This window comes from Apteryx rowi, unplaced genomic scaffold (genome assembly GCF_003343035.1).
Source record: "Apteryx rowi isolate R43461 unplaced genomic scaffold, aptRow1 scaffold_14, whole genome shotgun sequence".
NCBI classification, from domain to species: Eukaryota; Metazoa; Chordata; class Aves; order Apterygiformes; family Apterygidae; genus Apteryx; species Apteryx rowi.
In genome coordinates this window covers 1,691,326-1,711,615 of record NW_020447641.1, presented here as the reverse complement: position 1 = coordinate 1,711,615, position 20,290 = coordinate 1,691,326, and the positions used below count along the sequence as shown (strand labels likewise).

The following is a 20,290-nucleotide window of genomic DNA, read 5'->3' as shown; positions in this document are numbered from 1 at the left end:
AGAACAGGGTTGTCCTTACGAGGAACATCACCAAAAGAAAGGAAGCTAAACTTGGTATGCGTAGCTATGGGGATAACTTCTCAAGGAGACATTAGCCTTTGCACATAAGCATTATGATTTGGGGGTTTGTGCATTTTAAATTTCTAGGACCACTGCTAGGAGTTCACTGTTGTCCTAGGGGTTGGAGTAGATGCTGAATTCACAGAGGAGATAGAGGCAGTTGCTTGTCATGGACTTTATTTGTTTCTGAGGGGTTTTTTTGTTTTTTTTTTCTTCCTGAAACTGTATAGTACTTTTGCTTAGAAAACCGAATGCAGCCAAGCCCTGCTAATGCTTATGTGCTGTCATTTTGTCTTGCCCTTCCTCCAACCCTTGGGCTGCAGTAACTCCTCTGTACAGGCGTACAGATCCCTCCTAGGCCAGAAAAGCCTCCAACTTCTCTGTAGCTAAGCCCATTTGAGAAAACTATCTCTGTAGGCCCAGCACCTCATCCCTATCCCTTGACTATTGCTGCCATCTCAGCCTTGTTCTGTTAAATTTGGCTGTGTACAAATCCCATTTCACTTGTAGCATGTGAGAATGTCCGAGTCCAAGCTGGTATTGCAAGTCAGTGGCCCATTGCTTAGGCTAGAAAGGGTTTGTTTCTCTCCGGCTTCGGCTGGAGAGTCATGCAGGTTTGCAAAGGTCTCCCTATTTCTGCTACCATTTGTCCAGTAGCTGATGTCTGTCAGAAATGCCTGCTTGAAGCACTTGCCTGGCTGATAATCTGCTTCTCCTGCAAAATTGTCAGACCCAGAGAAGCCAGATGTTCAACCTGCAGTCTCTCTTGAGTTGTTCCTGCCTGAATAAATAGTCAGATTCACTTTGCTTTAAGGATGTCATGGATGTTTCTTCTCCACAGTCCTCTTAGTTAGATTTTTCCTTTACAGAGATGTTATTACATGCCAGATAAAGCTTTGTGTGGCTGTTAGCTTTTCCACAAAATCTTCATCCCATTTATGTACGTATCAACCAGATGAGCAGTAATTTTCAAACTGGCCTTGTGGGCTATCTCATCACCAGTTCAGTCTGGTCCTTTACTGAAAGTAGTGTCTCCTGAGCTATCAACCAACTGTTCATTTTTAGGTAGAGTTACAGAATTGCTTTTCATGCACCTGCTTGGATCAGATGCAATTTAAGTAGTTAACGCCCTGTATATAGATCAGACATTAACTGTAGTAAATCTAATAGCAGGTAAGTAAAGTGTCTGACAACACACAGATTTGCTAAATATATATTTAGCAAGAAATATTAGCAAGAGATAATACATTCTTGATTTTAAGCTGAGCCGGCACATTACCCATAGGAATTTTCTCAAGTACTTTAATATGAAGATGTGTGTTTCTAAATTTAGAAAATACCAGCTGAGTCTGTCATAGTCAAAAGCTTTTCAAAATGCAGCAGTCATTAGAAGATATATTTTAGCTCATTAGACAGAAACAACTTGATGATAAAAGTGTGGGGTGGGGAGATAGCCAGATATATTCTGGATGCTGCAGGACTTTTCAGGAAGGTAGTGAGTTGCACATTATATCCCAAAGTAAATTCCACATGTATTCACAGGGAAATAAAATCCAATGAAAACTCTCTTTGAGGGGCTTTTAATGTTTTTTCCATGTTGTGCTGTTTTCCCTCATTGGTTACACAGTGTTCTCTGTTTCCTGGTAGACATTTCCACTCAGCATTTTTTTTTCTGCTGGCTTGGAGGGTAGAATTCAAGCAGGTTGTGACCTTCTGTAACATTTATAGTGCAGCAGACATCTCCTGGCTCAAAGGTATTTTATTTTTGTCTTTACCCTAGCTTAGATGGGAAGGCAAATGTTTCCCAAGTGTTTTTTTCCAAAGTGATAGAAACAAGGTGGTACGGAAGGCAGCACAATCTTTCTGCATAGCAGAGCAATGGTAATGTTTCTAGGATACTCTTAGTTGTGAAAGAATTGACTTCTTGCAGATTTAGCATAGAAAGGAAAAGTCATTTCCAGGCACTTGTAACTCTCAATATATTGTTATGTGAGGAATCTAGATATGTTTTGACTGAGATCTTCTGCCAGGATATTTTTAGTGTAGATACCAATCCTTATAAGATTTTACTGTTTAGCAGTTAGGGTGTTGATATTTAGGAGAGAATGTGCATTTGATAAATAATACCAATTTTAAGTATCAGTGCAGGTAGAAAATGCCACTCTGTGGCACTCAACTGATTTTTCTGATTAAAACTTCCATTAATTTTGTCATTTGTATTAATAATTCTTTTTGTTAAGTTGTCTACATTAAATGGTGGCTGTTGTTAACCAACAAGTGCAAATTATTAGCAAAGGCCAGGGGCTGAGTTGTTAGGGTAAACATGGAAACGGGGAACGTGCAGCAGTGTCCATGCCCTCTAGGTGCCGATAAAGTGGTTCAAGAAAGTTTCTCCTGAACCTGCTCAGTTGTTTACAGCTGCTGTTATTACAGAATAACTTCTCATGGGAGGAGTTCAAACACAATAAAAGCAATTTTAGCCTTTTAATCATCTGGTGAGGTAACGAAGGATTGTTTTATCTAGCTCACAGACTGAGGTAGCTTGGTGAGGTGACACAGGAGGTTGGTGTCTGCAAGAGGATGATAGTTGTTCTACCTGGTAAACAACAGCTCACGTTTTTTGTAGTTCAAAACTAGGACAAATAAACAATAGGCTAGATTTGGTATTGAGAATATTCCTTTAAATTTTATTTCAAGTTTTCAACCCAAATTTGAGTCCTCTGCAATGCTGGCTGTTGTTAAAGTGATTCACAGGAGGTTGGTACATTGCAGGTTGTTTTGCTGTTTTAGAATGACTAGTACTTTGTGATCCTGTAAAAACAAATAAGTATAGTGCTATCTAATTCATAATGCACTGGCAGAACAGCTTTGTATTTTCCACTTCTTTTCTAGAATCAACCGATTCCATATATGGAAGATATTTCTTCTGCTTTTTGAGTTTTGGGGACTTTTTGCGAGGGCTGATAGTACTTCTCTGAATTCCCACGATGAGCTTGCTTTGAGCAGTTTTTCTCTCTTGTCAAATAGTTTCTTAGCCAGGATTCAGTTCAAAAAACACGTATCTTTTTTCTTGTTTTTGTCACTTTGACTTTTTATTCTAACAAATATGTTTTCTGGGGCTAAGCTAATATTTTAAATTTAGACTTTAAGAAGGCTGGAAAAATGAAATACTTAGGAAGACATTAGTCTTTTATCTAATACAAAGCTGGGAGAGATGGGCAAGTGAAATTGGCTTGCTACTGTGGTGTACCTGTTCTTAACATTTTCCTTAAACCTCCTATAGTTATATAATATTTATGGTGTCTGTGCATCTTACAGCTCTGAAGCACCTGATCCTTGCTTCAGCTGTGATGCACCTGATCTTTACATGGCCACACAGACACCTTGTTTATGTCCTTTCCAAAAGTTAATGCTGCTCTGAGAAGAGACTGACTTCTTGGGAGCCACAGAAAACTATAGCCCCTACTTGGAAAGGTATTTATGCACATGACTAGCTTGAAACACAGTATAATCCTACTAAAATCAGTGGGACTACTTATGCATTTTAAGATAGGCACCTGCTTAAGTACCTTGGTAATTCAGGGTGTGTAAGAGCAGCAGAGACTGAGTGAATTCCAAACCTAGAAAACTAGGAGAAATGCCAGACTCCAAAAGATTTGAGACAGCACAAACAATGACACTAGTTAGAACCATTAGTTGGGTAGGAATGGAATTCAGCTGTGCTTTGGAAAAGCTGTTATATCTTAGGGTTATTGAATCTTATTATTTGCTAATTTGTGTGGTATTTTACTACAGAACTGAAGCAGCCATGTGGCACAGCAAAACGTGTTCTTTCAACTTTACAGCACGCAGGAGCTGTGAAATCCACATGCTATAAATGCTGTGCAAATAACGTAGGATGCGATGGCAGTGCGCGATTTTCATGTAATGAAAGTGCATCCTACAGGCAAATGAGCAATAAAACTGCCACATAAAGTTGTGCAGTAGCTAAACCAATAGTAAAAACAAATTTCCTGCAGGATTCTTGACATTCTAATTACAGTCAGCTAGCTTAACTGTAAATGCTACTACATGGAAAAGGATAGATAAAATAACATAATAAATTCTGTGGGGGAAGTATAAAGACAATGCCAGAACCTTTCCTTATTTAGCAGTGGGAAGTGTTAAATGCAGATCATATTGTCATGTTAAATGCAGATTGTCATGTTAACAGGAATTGATAAATAGGTTTTGAGTTAGTATTTTCTGATCGGTGGTTCTTTGTTTCTGATAAAAGAATTGTTAAAATATACTTCCCAGGAATTTTAGCCCCTTAAAACAGCCTGCTGCCCAAGGCAACAGCAAAAACTTGCAGTAGCTGTTGCCATGTAAGAGCATATGATATAAATCTGAAAGCACCAAAATGTAGCTAATGATATTGCTTGCACACACTACTTTTAGATCATTGCATTGCTGTGCTGACTTGCATAATGGCACAGCACTGGGCTACAGAGTCTGATGGAGAAATTTTTCTGAATTCTGCTGCAAACACTTGTGACTGCATTGTTAACAGCACTTCTTAGAAATATTTGCAGCAGATCAACATTTGCACTGATCAGATTTTGTCAGATTTGGTGATTCAGCTGTAGAGACTTTAGTTCTTTACTAACTTCTTGATGTTACCACTAAGCACCTGTAGTACACCAGAAAGATTCATTGTCAGCAGTCTCTGCTGTGATTATGCAGTTGGAGGAAAAATGTTCTATGGGCAAAGTAAAACCATATTTCGAGGCTTTGTTCAGGATGTTTAGCTTGCATGAACAGATAGATCACAGTGGAGTGACAAGGAAAAGGGCATGTACTTTTTCAACAGGGTGTCAAGGATAGCCTTAAAAGTTTATCTGTATTACTAATATTGACATACTTTTACATACAAAAAACAGCATCAAATGCCATCAGAATTATACATGCATGGTAGGCCCAGCACAGGCCATCAGTCAGATGCAGGTGTTTACAGTGGAAAACAGATTTCTGTGAGGTAACAAAACCAGTTTTCCTTACCTAGACAGTGAAAAGATCAAAGGTGAACTCATGGATGGACGTGCCTGACTTTCATGGAGCAGAACACAGTGCTACGTATACACACATGCACAAGGTTGGCCAGGAAAGACAAAGGCATTATTGTTGTTAGTGCAGATGGCTATTTCAGTAGGTTAGTAAAAAGCAAACAGAATTAGTTTATGATATGGACATCTGTCAATCTTTATGACAAAGCTAGAGAATCAAAGCCTAAAATATGCCTTTTTTTGGAAAAGAAATATTCAGGTAGATTGTATGGCAGAAAACGTGCTTAATTCTGCTATCAAATGACATAATGCCTTTGCAGAAAAATGGAGAAGTAGGAGATCTGTTTGTGTCTTATTGAGCTATTGTTTGCATCATTTGCACAGCTTCCTCAGTAAGGGCTGTGGACTATGATTAATGAGCATATTTGGCCAGTTGTATGTGCTATAGGAAAATGGTAGTCTAGAGCTTCTGGAAGAAGTAAGGGAGCTGAAAAATCCCTTGAATTCAGAACAAGAAGGAATGGTATATCAGAGAGCTTATTTTAATGTATCAAAGTAAATGAATCTGTCCTTTAAAATTCCCTTAAAAAGGAAAAATAGCTTTTGAATCCAAGCTTATAAAAGGGAGGCAGGGGATGGAGAAGAAGGGCTGAGAGAGTCTGTGAGAAGAATCTGAGGTAAGAGTTGTAGCTTTTTCACAGCATCAAGTATCTTGCATTTCACAGGCTTAAAATACTATAACGGAAGCAACAATATTTGTGTGAATGATTGCCCTTACAGCACTTTACAGAGCTTTCCTGTTTTGTTAAAATTGATAGCCTTTCAGAAATAAAATAGCTAGAAAATATGTCTGTGTTTGCACTTCAGCAAAGATTGCCATGATGATCTAGTCTGTTATAGGACCTATGAACTCCTCCTTTAGGCCAGCTGTACTGTGTTGATGGATGCAAGTCTTGATGATGAGAATGCTAAGAATAAGATTGACTCAGCTCTGGGAAGAATGCTTATTTTGTAAGCTATAAATCTGTTCATGGACTTTTTTTTTTTTTTTTAATCTTGAACAGAGAATAGCTCATCTCTATCTGAGAGGGATGAGTTTCTTGTAGTGCTAATGTTGCAGGAGTAAAAGAATGCTTTTTTTTTTTTTTTTTTTAAGACAGATGCATCTTTGAACTAACTATGTAATAACAATTATGCAACCATGTAACATTTTTTGATCCTTTCAAAGCACTTCAAAAAATAATTTAGCAACACTACTCTGTGTAGGGTAGAATTATATTTCATAGTTTACAGACAAATGGATTGAGGTTCTGAAGACTTGTAATGGTTCTCTAAACCTGATGGTATTGCTGAAAACAATTATTTATTGCTTCTACTCTCAGCTATTATAGAGCATGAACTCTGTTGCTATAGAAGAAAAAGGAAAGATAAGTGAACAGTTTCATAAATAGCTTTATGTCTGTGGTATTTTTGAATTTGGAGCTGTAGGAAAACATGAAGAATTAAAGTTGAAGTTATAATGCTCTTCTAGCAGCAGCAGCGAATACTACATATTCCTTTGCTCTTTCTTTCGTGGAGCTAAAATAAGAAACTACTCACCTCCAGAGATCATTATATTCTGTGAATATATTTATCTTTAAAGGTAATAGATTTGAGACTTGGTAAACTAATAACATGCCAGGTTACAGCCCTAGAGACATTTCACTAGGAATGTCCTGATTCCATCATTCCCTGACTAGACTTCAAAGCCCAGTGGCATAGATGGGATTGCATAAGGAAAAGTTTGATTGCTAATGTTGCCTGAGTTACTCTGGCTTGTTGTGAAAAGCCATCTTTTGTATATGGAATATGTTCTTCATTATTAACAGGAGCTGAGACATAAAATTTTAGCTTGAGTAAGTGCATTTGTTAATATTTCTCAGTATGCTAGTAACACTGGAGCTTTTATTACCATACAGATGTCTGCATTCTGTTTTCTGGAAGTATTTTTGGAAATGCTTTCTTTGTGTGCTTTATTTTATACAAAAGTTGCAAAATATAGACAATGGAAACCTGTTCTGCTATGGTTCTAATTAGTAATAGTATTTAGAATAGTAATTTTGTTTTGTTGCAATGTTACATATGTATCCTTAATATTTTTCTGCAGCAATCTTTCTCTTTTGCTTCTTGTAGAGAAAATTTATTTTTAAAGCATTTCACAACTGGCTACAAATTTATTTCAAATTTGAATGAAGAAAATTAAGGGATTTCATTTACTTCTGAAGCATTTGAGTAATCTTGAGTAATTTTTTCTCAGAAATCTCTACTGATTTATAGTTGTGCTCTTGACTTTGCTGGCAGCCCTGCTTAAGACCCAATTTAAATGTAAGCCTTTGTGCTTTATAAGATTTTATTTTTCAAAATTCTATTTGAATTGCAAAATTTTAGCTCTCTAATTTTGTTAAAAATGGATAGAAATAAGTAACACCTGCTTTTTATATAATTTTATTGAAGAAAAGTTAAGAGTAAGGGTACGAAAGCTCTTTTATGTACTTTTTTTGTTCTGGACTGCTGTGTTTTATTAATAGTGTGATGTAATCCCAATTCCAGGCGCTGCACAGATTACTTCAGGAGGACAAGTAGAATATAGAGCTCTGTCTGGAATTCACTATATGGCATGGTACCATTTTGTTGGCCTTATCTGGACTAGTGAATTCATTCTTGCTTGTCAGCAAATGACGATTGCTGGAGCAGTGGTTACTTGTTACTTCAACAGGTAAGTGCAGAATTGCCCAAAGTATACTTTTTGCACTTTTTTCAGCAATTACTTTCAATCTCTTTCTAAGGAAAAGTACTATCAAATAGGTTCCAACTTATGCCAATATCTTGGAATTCAGTTTAATCTAAAATAATGTTGCTTGTTGCAAGATCTTGGATAAGATTTTACAATGTGTATGATATTAGTATGACTCACCCTTACCTCTACACTTATTGGGTCAAGCTGATCCTTGATACAAGCCAGTAGAGCTCTGTTGAGTCTAATGAAATTGCAGTTCATAAGGGACAGGCTGCAGTTGACCCTTTCCCAGGAGACTGCATTAGCTCCAAATGGAGATGTAATATGTAGCTCCTCAGTAATTTCATGTATTCATAGGCATATTCTTCCTAAGTGTTCATCCTTGCTCTGTCTTTTCATTTATTCTGTCTGCATTAGTGCCTGGTCTGCTGTATTTTTTTTTCATTCTGTGCAGATATTTTCAGTTAAGTGCAAGTCCTTTAGCAGCACTATTAAAAATTTAGAGATGTGTAAACAAACTTTCTTGAGTTTTGTGTTACCCTGACAGATAAATGTGGGGGAACTGAGGAAAAATCTTGTTTACTTTTCATGGTTTATGCTGTTTGTCCCACTTCTTGTAATATTGTAAAATGAAACTAAACTGTTTTCATGAAGTGGCATGGTGCTATGCTGACATTGTGGGGGAAGATTTAATTTTAGTAATACACTGTTGGGTTTTTTTTTGACAGTGAAGAGAGTTGTATCCTAAAACCATTTTTATTCATAAATGTTTTATGAGCTCTCTTAACCTCATTGCTGTGTTCTTCTACTCCACTTCCTGTAATGAGGTTTTCTGGTCTGTGAAAAACTCTGGCATTTTAAGGCATTTCTTCATTTTATAGTAGAGGAATATGATGCTAATCTCCATGTGTTGGAAGACCAGCCCCTGAGGAAGGTGGCCTGACGGTGATTCAGGCGAGCTGCCTTGGAGGCTGGGAGCCTGGCAGGAGAGTGCCCAGGGAGCCTGGAGCTCAGGCTGCCGGGGTGCTGGGAGGTAAGGCTTTGGGCTTCTCCAAAGCTTAGGCACAAGGTTACTGTTGACACTCCTCAGACTGTATCCCTGGATGTTTCAGTTTCTGATAGAAAAGCCTTCTGCAGAAAGATTTTCAAGTACTCTGTTCTCCTCCATCCAGCAGGGAAGGCAGCATAGGCCCTGCTTGCAGGAGTTGACTCTGAGAACTTCCCTCTGCGACTGACGGTGGCTCTGTTCCATCCATAGCCGCAAAGCTGGAACCCCTGGTGGCAGTGGCCACCACAGTTTCAAGTGTTGTTTTTTGTCACTGAATTGGTGTTAGTAAGATGTTCATAGTGTAGACAGAAGCAAAAATGCTCCTTTTTTAAACAAGGTTGGTATCTGTAGAGTGGCATAATCTCACATTGCTATTTTACATGCCACGATAGGACCTGAAAAGAGAGGGACTCCCATTTCCTATGTCATCTCCTTTTTCTGATTGAAGCTCTAAACACAAGTAATTGCCATGTTTGTGGTTCTGTGCATAGTTGGCTGCTCTTTTCTTCTAAGCATATTTGTGTTTCTCAAACTTTAGCAATTGATGGTTGTATCATAAAGCTGAATGTTGGGGCACTAAGGATTCATTTGAAAGGGCTTGCTTGAGAAAGCACAGGAAAGGAAGGAGGTTTCACTGCCTTTCACTGGGTTGCATGCTGCAGTGCATTTTAGTAAGACACACATCTAAGTCCCCAAGGCAAAGACACTGTCCATGTCTTCATGCAGAGCAGGGAAGCAGCTGTAGAAGCTGTTGTGATGATTTTTACTACTCTAAGGTTAGACTCGTCCACATTCCAGCTATTTTCTCCTGCTCCAGGCACTGGCCGCAGAGAACAGAAGGTTCCAGCTCCCATTTGTATTGAAATCATTTTGCACAGATGCTTTTAAGCCCTCTTCTTGCTTGCCAGGTGACATGTACTGTGTTGAGAGAGTTATGCTTGGGAAGGGAAATGTGGTATTTCTGTGGTGGTGATCCCGCTTCCTGGCCTTTAGGCTGCCAGCACAGATCTGTAGAGACACCAGAACAATGAAGGAACCGGAGAGGATGGTGAACGGGCAGAGCTGCTGCATCGTTAAGGACAGGGGTTATCTCAAGCTGTTCCAGCAATTCTAAGCTTGTTTGCTGTGTGTTTTTAATGTATTCCTTGGGGCAGTGTCATAAAGACATGTCACAAGAGTTTGTTTTTGATACCTCACACACAGACTTTCTTATTGGCTAGTAAATGCTCCGAGGAAATGGCCTGGCCTTTCCTTGCGGAAATCTTCTTCCGCAGCACATGCAGCACTGTGCTGGGTGGCCAGCAGCCACAAGTGCGATTAGGAAGAGGGAGGGTAGGGAGTTGTTTGGGCTGGATTAGTTTTACAGGTGACATATGTTTGACCTGCAACACTGCCGCTGAAAATGGATTTTGCCTTTTGTTTATTTCAGATTAAACATAAATAACTGAAAGGTTTTATTAATGAAATAAATAACACTTATTTAACGGTTACTTTTTATGACTTGTGAAATGGGCTCAGGCTTTAAGAAAACCTCTTTGTTAGTGTCGCTATTTTACGAAAAGGTTTATTTTCACCTTGATGTGCTTAGGGGTTATGTGTGTATTTGCCTTTTCAGTGAGATGAGGGTTTGCCCCTCTCTGGAAGGGGACAGGCTTTTAAAGAAATGCATTTTTTTACTTTCAATTATCTAAGTCTTTTTGGTCTTCTAGTTTGAATTTTTCTTCACAAAAAACAAGAAGTGGTTTTGAAATGAAAGGTGAGATTCATGTGTGATCACTTGATTCAAGAAACTTGGAAGTAAGAAAGATATCAAATATCACAGAGTTCACAATAAAATAAAGACAACTGGCAGCACTAAGGAAATAAAACAGTTAAAAGATGATGTGGTATTGAGTACAGATGCACAGGAGTTTGGAATAGTGGTGTTCTATGTAAATCAAGCAATCCTGCGGTAAATAATGAAATAAGAGTACCAACGGGGGGATCGAGCTGTGGCCCTGACCAGTTGTGCAACCAGTTCTATGCGGGCAGATCCCTGTTTTTGCCCGATACCTTGTTGTGTGCCCCAGGGAACCATGTCCACGCACTGGAGCCTCCATGCACAGAATTCATTGCACGATATGAGCCGCCTACAAAAGCTTATGCACGCGCACGACTAGGCTTGTGCTGAAGTCATTTCAGGATTGCAACCATACAGTGTAGAAAAGCTGGGTGAAACTTCAGCCGTGATGGTAATTGGGGTAACTGGGGATAGGTGGATGACTGAACGGATCTTGAGCTTGTTCCGAGTCCCAAGCGGTCGCTGTTACCGTGGTTAGCTAGCCGCTTTCCTGTGGTTCCTGTTCTGAGCCGGCTTTGTTCTTTTTGTAAGCAGTTTCAAGGCAAAGCAACAAGCAACCTTGTCAGGCCTGTTCCAGAGAGAATTCCTTTGCTAGGACAAGGTTTGGAAAAGCTTCCAAACATGTTGAAATTTATCTAAACCAAACTGCAGATCCTGTGATTCCTGCTCATTAATCAGTCCTGATGAAAAAAATCAAAATCTTTCTTCATTTTTCTCTTCAACAGCAAGTAAATTATCAACACAAGAGTAAACTTTGTCCTTTGTCTGTCTTACGCTTGGTTAACATTTAACTTGCAGATTTTATATTCTGAGGTCTGACCGAGACTGTCATATGTAAGATACTATAAAAGGAGCAATGATACTGTATGGGTGGAAAGCGCGTGTATTTTGGGATGTGTATGTTTCTACCAGAGAAACTTGAAGCCTTTAAGAAAGGCTTATTCAGTTAAAATTCCAGTATCCCCCAAGCTGTTCCCCAAGTTGTAAGACCAAAAATAATAAATGCAGCAACTGCTTTCCTGGAATTTCCTATTTAAAATAATGTGGTATATTTGCATATTTAAATTTAACTTTTCAGATACAAAGTAGCTAGCCTTTTGAAAGGACTGCAGTGATACCTTCAGGATTCTTGCAGAACTGTGATAGCTATCTTGACATATTGTGTACGATTTAAATCCTTGTTGAGGTGAGGATTTAATAAAAATATATTTATAGACCTTTTTAGCCCCACCCAGTCACTCTTATCTCTTCCTGTTTATTTTTTAGTTTCTTCTGTAAACTATTAGTTTTTTTGAGATAAGAGGTTTTGAAAGAATTACTTATAGAAATAGAACATCTTATTTGTGATTTAAGGTCTGATCTTTACTTAACGGCTTATTTAAACTGCTGCTGGTTATATTGCCTGAGTAAATTTTTCAGAACTATTTCTGTTGTTTAAGGGTTGCCTTACAGAAGGATAACTTGTGAATGTTAATCAGTATTTTTTGAATCTTCCAAAACATTTCATTTAGCTATTTATACTGTTTATGTGATTTTTTTTTTTTTTTTTTAGTGTTTGAAGAGGGATGGGGAATGGCTTTAAGTTCATTTCTTGGTTTTCATATAAATTCTTCAGAGCTGTGTCATACTCTTTTCTGTAAAGGATTCACATTAAACTGGCCTTTATAAAAATCAAGAAAATAAAGTCTGTATTTGGGATTCTTACGTCAATTATTGGTTGTTCTTTTTTTTTTTTTTTTCCTTTTCAATTTTGGAATACACATTGTTACCCCAAAACAATACTGTGCAGTAGCATTACAGCTTTTTCATAGCTTTTTAATATATAGTATAAAATTCTTTGCTTGTGTATTCCATTTAAAACACACCCTGCTCATTGATAAGAAATATATACTAATTATTTGAGCAAAATTTAAAACAAAATTTTGCCAAGCTGTGACAATAAAAGTAGACAGTAGATCTCAGTTTTGCACATGAGATCTTGTCATATTTTTTTGATTTTAGTTTTACCACTGAAACAGAAATAGTGAATTCATTCCTTCAGACTAAACTCTTGCTGCAACAACAGTCAAATAACAGATTGCAGAGGAAAAGAGAGGACAGAAAATGAAGAGAAATGTTCAGGGAAGTACAATTCTCAGATGTTATTCACTTCAGATATTTTCCGTACAAGGTTTTTCTAGATATTTCTCCATTACTGAATACATCAAAACAGTCATTGCTTAAGAATTAAACTAATCCAATAAAAGTTTTAAACTTGGCTACTTTCGTTTGGACTACAGTGAATGTTCAGATGAAGTCAGTAGGAAAACTGAAGTTGTTTTAAGTGCTAAAGAAGATATCAGATTAATTCTTTAAATCTCCAGAAATTTCCTGAAATGATACAATGTATATCTTCTTAAATAACAGTTTCTGAAACATTTTAAATTGTTTGTTTTTCTTTCTAGAAATAAAAATAGCCCACCACGTCACCCAGTCCTGTCTTCCATATCAGTTCTTTTTTGCTATCATCTAGGAACTGTTGTAAAAGGGTCGTTTTTAATCACAATACTGAGAATACCAAGGATTTTTCTCTTGTACCTTTATAATTTCTTAAAACAAAAGGTAGGTATATACTCCTGTAACACCATAAAATTAGTAGTTAAAAGGTGAGATTCAGGAAAAAAATTGTGAAGAATATATGTGTTGCTTAAAAAATGGATGATAGAATGTGGATTTTATATTTTATTCCATTTTCTTCATGGAGAAAGTCTTTTCAGTTAGTTTATGTTTTTTTTTCTCTCAACTAAGATATTTTTAAAATAAGAAAGCACCAGCATTAAAAAGGTCTTTATTTACTTTTTACATGTAAAGTTTTTATGAAAGGTGGGGGGAAATGCAAATTTGGCAGAAGGCTTTATTTAAAACTTTTGCATCATAAATTTTTAAATAGAAAAACTAACTAAGAATGATGTTCTTATTTTGAGTATAAAATGTCTTTTATAGAAAGATGTCACCTGTCTTGTGACGTGAGTTTATAAAAAGAATATGTGAAATAAGAACTATTCCAGACATTTGCATAGGATCCAAAACACATCTCTTAAGGCGTACAAAAATATAGCTGGGCTATTTTAATTGTTGCTTGCCTTCTTTCTCTCTTTCATTCATCTCTACATTTCTCACCCTCTGCTGAAAACACAATATTGCAGTTAGTTCTGGCACTTTGGCAAGGAGAAAGGCTCTCATGACTGCACAGCTCTGATTCTAGAGAAATATTTAGACAGTTTTCAAATGTAGGTCTTGGAATTTATCCCTTTTCCTCCAAAGTTTGCCTTGACCCTGAAGCAAGTTGTGTATAGTTATGAGAGGGTATTTACATGAGCATCCCTGGTACTGATGAAGCATGTGTGAGAAGTGGTTTGCGAACATCAAAATAAAAGTCACTCTTAATTAGGTGCTTAGAATATCTATAAGCATCTGGGTTTATGTCACTTTTTTATGAAAGCCTTGGTTATAAAACTTGGTGAGTTGGGTTGATTAAGAACTTTGTTTAAAAATGGTAGGTGGGATGAGTTATGCTAGAAAGAAGACAGAGTATGTTCTGCCTTTAAAGGAAGCAGAATGAATGGGCTTGTTAGGTACACATTTTTGTAATCTGACTAGCTGTAGAAGATTTACCTAGCAAAGAAGGATTATTTGTCTATAGCAGTGTGCTTCAAACTTCTTCTGTCTTCTTCTGGTCCAGTTGCCAAGCATCCATCTGACCCATTGGCCGTAACTGCTCCTAAAGAAGCTAGAGAGTGCTCAGGCCAGCTCGTGTCCCCAGTCCACAGAAGGATCCCCCACAAAAGTAACCTAGCTCATTCCCACGGAAGGAAGGAAGGGCTGTGGCGCCTTTCCACTGAGGTTCCCTCCATAGAGGGCAGGAGTAGAAGTAGTGAAGGATGGAGAAGGGATGCTGCATTCCTGTAGAGCTGACCCAGCCTTTGCCACCTGTGCAAAAAATGTTCCTGTTCTCTATGGAGAACAGAAGTCCGGGAGTTTCTAGTTGTCTGAGAATGACTGCAGGTTTTGCAGGTAAATTCACTGGTACTTTGTACATGGAAATCTTCAAGCAGCATAGCAGAGAGGAGATTGCAATTGAAGGCCCSTGCTATAGGTATTTAATAAATAGCAGCTACTGAGGTTTATACATTTTTAGTAAAATAATTTCTCCAACAAAAAATGATAAGATAAATGTATTTCACTGGTGTCAGGAATTTGTATTTATGTATTTGTATGAAGGTACAGTGGCCATTTTAAAGGAATTAAGCCTGGAATATTTGCAGGAATTTCTTGAGAAAAAAGTTAGGAGGTTCATGGTTTCTGCACAATTCCATGGTAGTTATGATCCCTGAGGATTTCAAACAGTGACTGTAAGAGCTTTACTTTCAAAAACAAAACAAAATCATTTTGATCTCCGGAAAAAAGAAGGTTGAAAAGACTCATATATCACTGAATTGAGTTTTCTTTCCCAGAGCAAAATGGCCATTTAAAATTGGAAGGCTACCATGGCTACAAAGATGTCTTTTTCTTGTCTCGTTTGGTAAAATCTTTACATGTTAAACAATTCTGAGCTTTTGATATGGTGTTGGGGGTGGATTAACTGTTGAGCTTTTCTGCTCTGTTTTTGGTATGAAATTAATATAGATCAATATCTTTGTTAGTATTCAAATTGTTTAGTGAATGGTTTGTTCAGGCAAATATAAGCCTTTTCCCCCTGCCCTGAAAAATGAATGTATGCTCTGAGTCAATACACACACACGCATGCATAAAAGTCCTCCTGCTCTTTCTTTTATTTTTGTCGGTTGGTGTACCAGTCGTTTCAGAAATGTGAAGGTTTTTTAACAAATGACAAAAAAGATAAAAATTTGCCAGTGTACTCCTTGGTCACTGAAAAGTATTGTAAGGGTTACTGACTTGCCTGCCTGTTTTGTTCTCCGTGCAGCTGTTGGCTCACTAAAGCTGCTTACAGCACTTATTTTCTTTCCCAGAGAAGAATCTTTCATCCACGGGAAGAAAAAAATGCTCAGCTCATCAGTCATTAATACTGTAGGGTCTGAATTAACATTTCCTATAATCTGAAAAGAAATATCTATTGCCTAAATGAATGCTTTGTAAGAAGAGACAGTGTCCTGTAAAGCAAGTTTTTCTAAAATGTCAGTTTTGTATGAGTCTAAGTCTGCGTCCAGTAACCAAACATTTCATTTTATTACAGGAAAGTGCATGTGCAAAGTGCCTGTTCAAGTGCTGTTTCTGCTGGTTTTGGTGCCTAGAAAGGTGTTTAAGATACTTTAACCAGGTACACTCTATCATCTCTCTATCACTTGACCATCTGCATGCCTGTTTAGAAACCATGCGTTTATCTAGCTGCATTTAACACAACAAACAATGTCCAGTGCATGAAAACCAAAATTAGTTGCTGGCCAGCTAAACTTAAAAAGCCTCTTCAAGTTAGATGGAGAACTTGCCAAGAAACAAGGAATTGACAAACATGCAAGGTGCTGAGCGTAAATTTCAGAAAACTTGTTAAAACAGCTTGAGATGGCCCTTTCAGAGGGCCACCTGCTATTTCCAAGGGTGTGAAGACTTAACATCTCCTTGAGTTGTACCAGATAGACTACTGAAATGCAGTGTCCAGGTAGAAGGAAGCAATGAAGAAGCAAGATACCCACTGGGAGATGTGTCATTGAACTAGGGAACTGGATGTCTGCAGCTTATTACTTCATTTTTGTTAGAGATAGAATCTAGGGACTTTATTTATCAGAATTGGGGCCCTGTTGTGTTAGACACTGTACCCAGTTCCTGTCCATTGCTTTTATAAAACCTTATAGGTAGTTATATTATTTTCCCTTTGAAGGTCCCTATTAAAAAAACATTCAACTGTTGGCTGATTTCCATTATTAATATATCTGGGAATATAAACCATGATGAAAAAGCCAGATGATATAATAATCTCATTTTTTGAAAGACATCTTTGTTTTGTTAGCAGTTTGTTTCAAAAATGTTTTTATTGGAAATAGATGATTTCTGACATACAGCACTTTTTCAGACACTTGACTCCTACTCTTTCCTTCCTGATCCTTTTCTCCAAGTTTTTTTTCAACTCTATTTGCATCATTGTATATAGTTAATTTTTCTCTTTGTCATTCCCCCTTTGTTGTCTGGTGGCTGTGGTATTCTTAATGTGAAAGGAATCAGATGTTGTTCATGTTGATTCCTACCTCTGTTGCTTTTCTTATTCTCATTGCTGAGGCCAGTAGTGAAGTACACAAGACAATTCTGATATTGTCTGACAATTTGTTCTAATGTAGGTGCATAAATTAAACTTAATCCTGGACAACTATACAGAAGATGTTTTTCACTTATTTCAGCCTAGATTAAATACTCGTGTGGCAAAATCTCTAGTTCTAGCTGATGAATTTTCCAGACTTACATTTTTTGGGTAGATCTTATGGTCACTGACTTGGTGAGGAATCTCAGGGTTAGTTTTGACTCCAAGCATTCCATTTATAGTCACCCTTCCCTTGGCTTCCTGCCTTTCAAAGAGATAGCCAGCATCCTTGTGTTTGATTTTTTCAGGTGTTATATGCTATGTGTTTGTTTTAAAAAATATATATATAGTGCTGTTCTTTCTTTGTTTCAGAAGCTTATATTTGTTTTCTTAAGAGTTCCTGTTTCCTAATTTATTGCAGGAAAAAAAATCTGTTTTTATATATGAGTTGGGTTTTATACTTAATGATGATAATATTATGTTTGCTGTTGAATAATTGTTTGAACACCTTTTTGGCAAAGATGATGGCACTCCATGTGCTCCAAACCCAGGGCAATTTGGGAGAGGGTTGGAGGAGAAGAAAAGCAGGAACATTTTGTAAGATATGTAATAGAAGTTTTATCTGTATGAAAGGGTAACATCAGGCTCAGATTAGTGCATTGCATAGAATGATTAATTTATCTAACCATTTTTTCCTTAATTTTTTTTCCTATAAAGAATATATCAAGCCTGATTTAAAAAAAATTTTTTGATTAAGATTGAAAATATAATTCAGTCTTCAATTTTGCAAAATCTGTGGCCAAATGTTTAAAAAAAAAAAAAAAAGAGAGAGTCTACAGTTTTAAGCAGCTTAACATATAGCTTGCTTAACAGAAGTGCTGACCTCTTAAGAGCTCTCATTGAGATCGGTGAAAGTTGCTGGGTACTGCCTTGAAATTTCATACAGTTGTTGAACAAATTTTTTGATTAAGATTGAAAATATAATTCAGTCTTCAATTTTGCAAAATCTGTGGCAAATGTTTAAAAAAAAAAAAAAAAAGAGAGAGTCTACAGTTTTAAGCAGCTTAACATATAGCTTGCTTAACAGAAGTGCTGACCTCTTAAGAGCTCTCATTGAGATCGGTGAAAGTTGCTGGGTACTGCCTTGAAATTTCATACAGTTGTTGAACATGGACTTGAGAATAAGACTTCATGATTTTTTTTTTTAATTGCTTATACATATGTTTTTAACATTTTGAAAGTATTTTTGAGTATTCAGATTCTGATCTTTATATGAGTTGAAATTACTAAAATGTGGAACAGCTATTATAAAAGTTGGTTCAAAACTCATTGTGTGTACTAACATTCCTTACCATGTTGTTGCCTTTTACCCCAGAATTACATTCATCATAGTAATAAGCATATAATTACCTGGAAATTCTAAAACAAAAAAACAAAAAACAACCCCCCCCCCCCAAAACAGCCTTCCCCATCGCTTCTGCGCTGTTTTCTTCAACCTGTTGTTATATTGCATAGATGATTTAAATTCTTTCTCCTCCTTCGTTCACAAGTTTAGTCAGGATTAAACAGAGTCTTTGTTTTCCCTCTGGGAAACTTATGGATGAGAAACAGGTGTTGGAGGAAGTAACACTGGTGATACAGTGTGTGAGGTTCTTTCTTCCCATGCAGAGTTGACCAGGTGCTCTGTTATGTTGTCAAATGGTACCTTTTGGGCTGAGTGTGCCATCGTTCATGTGGGATTTAACACTGACTTTGACTGTTGCTTGCCTCTCCGAAGCGACTCATCTTCTCCAAACTCAGCTGAGTTTTGTTCAGCTCTCTTGCAACCTCACTCAAAAGGGGCCAAAAAGGTACCCTCTTGTCTTTCCATCGTGTCAGAGTGCTGGCCTACCTGCTGACAGTTGCCATATTTCCAGTGGCACTTTTTGGAGGAATGGGAATGTAAACCCAGTATCCTGTTCACATTGCAATGTGGATAATTACATTCTGCCTTCCGAAGATTTTGCTTGGATTTGCAACTGGATCCTGTGCTAAACTGCGGTGTAGTGTTGCTATGTGCTGTTAAACAGTTCACTCCTTAAGCTGTTCCATTTCAGTCATGGGCAAAGTGATTCATGTGTGTGTATAATCCATTAGTAACAATTGTAAAGCACTCTGGGTTCTATCTGGATGAAAAGTGCTTTCTGAATATAAAGTCATTATCCTTACTTGACAGTTCTGTTTGCCAACACTTGTCAGAATTACCACAGATTTTTCATCTTCTGGCTCTGATGGTTTCAGTATGTTCCAGATAAACATATCCAATCATCTCAAGTAAAATCTGGTAGATTGAAACTGCTCTCCCATAAAAAGAATATACTGTTTTCTTTATGTGGTTTGGGAGCTACAAGGTCTGTCTGTCTTCTGCTCTTTTAAATTGTTGTGGCAAAGTCTTAACTTTTGATACATCAAAGAAGTCACTTTTCTTCTTTATAGTCTTTTTGCAATGACTTTTTTTATACAGTATATCTATTGCAGGATAATTTTGCTTTTCTGTGTCTGCTTTGGGTTCATCTGTAGCCAGTTGGCAAGCAACTGTTCCAAAGTGCAACACATGGATTTCTGATGGAGTTGCTGGGCAGTATGTGGTTTCTCTATTTTCATCAGCACAGTGACCTGCAGTGTAGCCTTCAGGGCCCGGTGGTAGCCATTACTGATGAAGGGCAGTGTGATAGCCTGGTCCTAATGGTCTAATAAGACTAATGGTCTTATATCCATGGCAATTGGTTGTCTCTTAAACTTTGGATGGAAGCCTATCAGGAGTTTGTGGATAAATGCCTTGTGCAGAAATGACCTAGATAAAACCAAAATTCATGCATGCTAATGTAAATACAGTTCTCCTCTGCACTGCCAAACGCATTCTGCTTCACCCCATCTAATACTTCTTTTTCCTTCCAAAAACAATACTGTATTTTAATATTACTGGCAAAATTGCTACTAGATGTTAAGCTAAATTTTCAATCATCTTGAAAATACAGTTGGCTAGAATGTTCATCTTCAGTGAAATCATATTTTATGTATGTTTGTTTTCCCTGTAGAGGCTTTACATGTGCTACTACAGGAGATAAAATTTATTAGGTCGTTATTTGCTCTATATGGTGAACTATGCAGGGGATAGAGATGAACAAGACTGACTTGCTCTCGCTTTGATGCAGGCAGAACTGAACAGCAGTGTGGTCTGTAACCTGACAGT

The 20,290-nt window shown here is 37.3% G+C and overlaps 1 protein-coding gene across 1 annotated transcript in view; it reads left to right on the top strand.

Annotated features, from left to right (window-relative positions):
* The window catches only part of SLC44A3 (solute carrier family 44 member 3), a 45,266-nt gene that overhangs the window by 15,035 nt on the left and 9,941 nt on the right, over nt 1–20,290 (top strand). Inside the window, exons 10-12 of the mRNA XM_026057705.1 lie at nt 7,695–7,860; nt 13,214–13,370; nt 16,003–16,086. Coding sequence (XP_025913490.1) covers nt 7,695–7,860; nt 13,214–13,370; nt 16,003–16,086 — 407 coding nt within the window. The remainder of the gene's footprint in view (nt 1–7,694; nt 7,861–13,213; nt 13,371–16,002; nt 16,087–20,290) is intronic.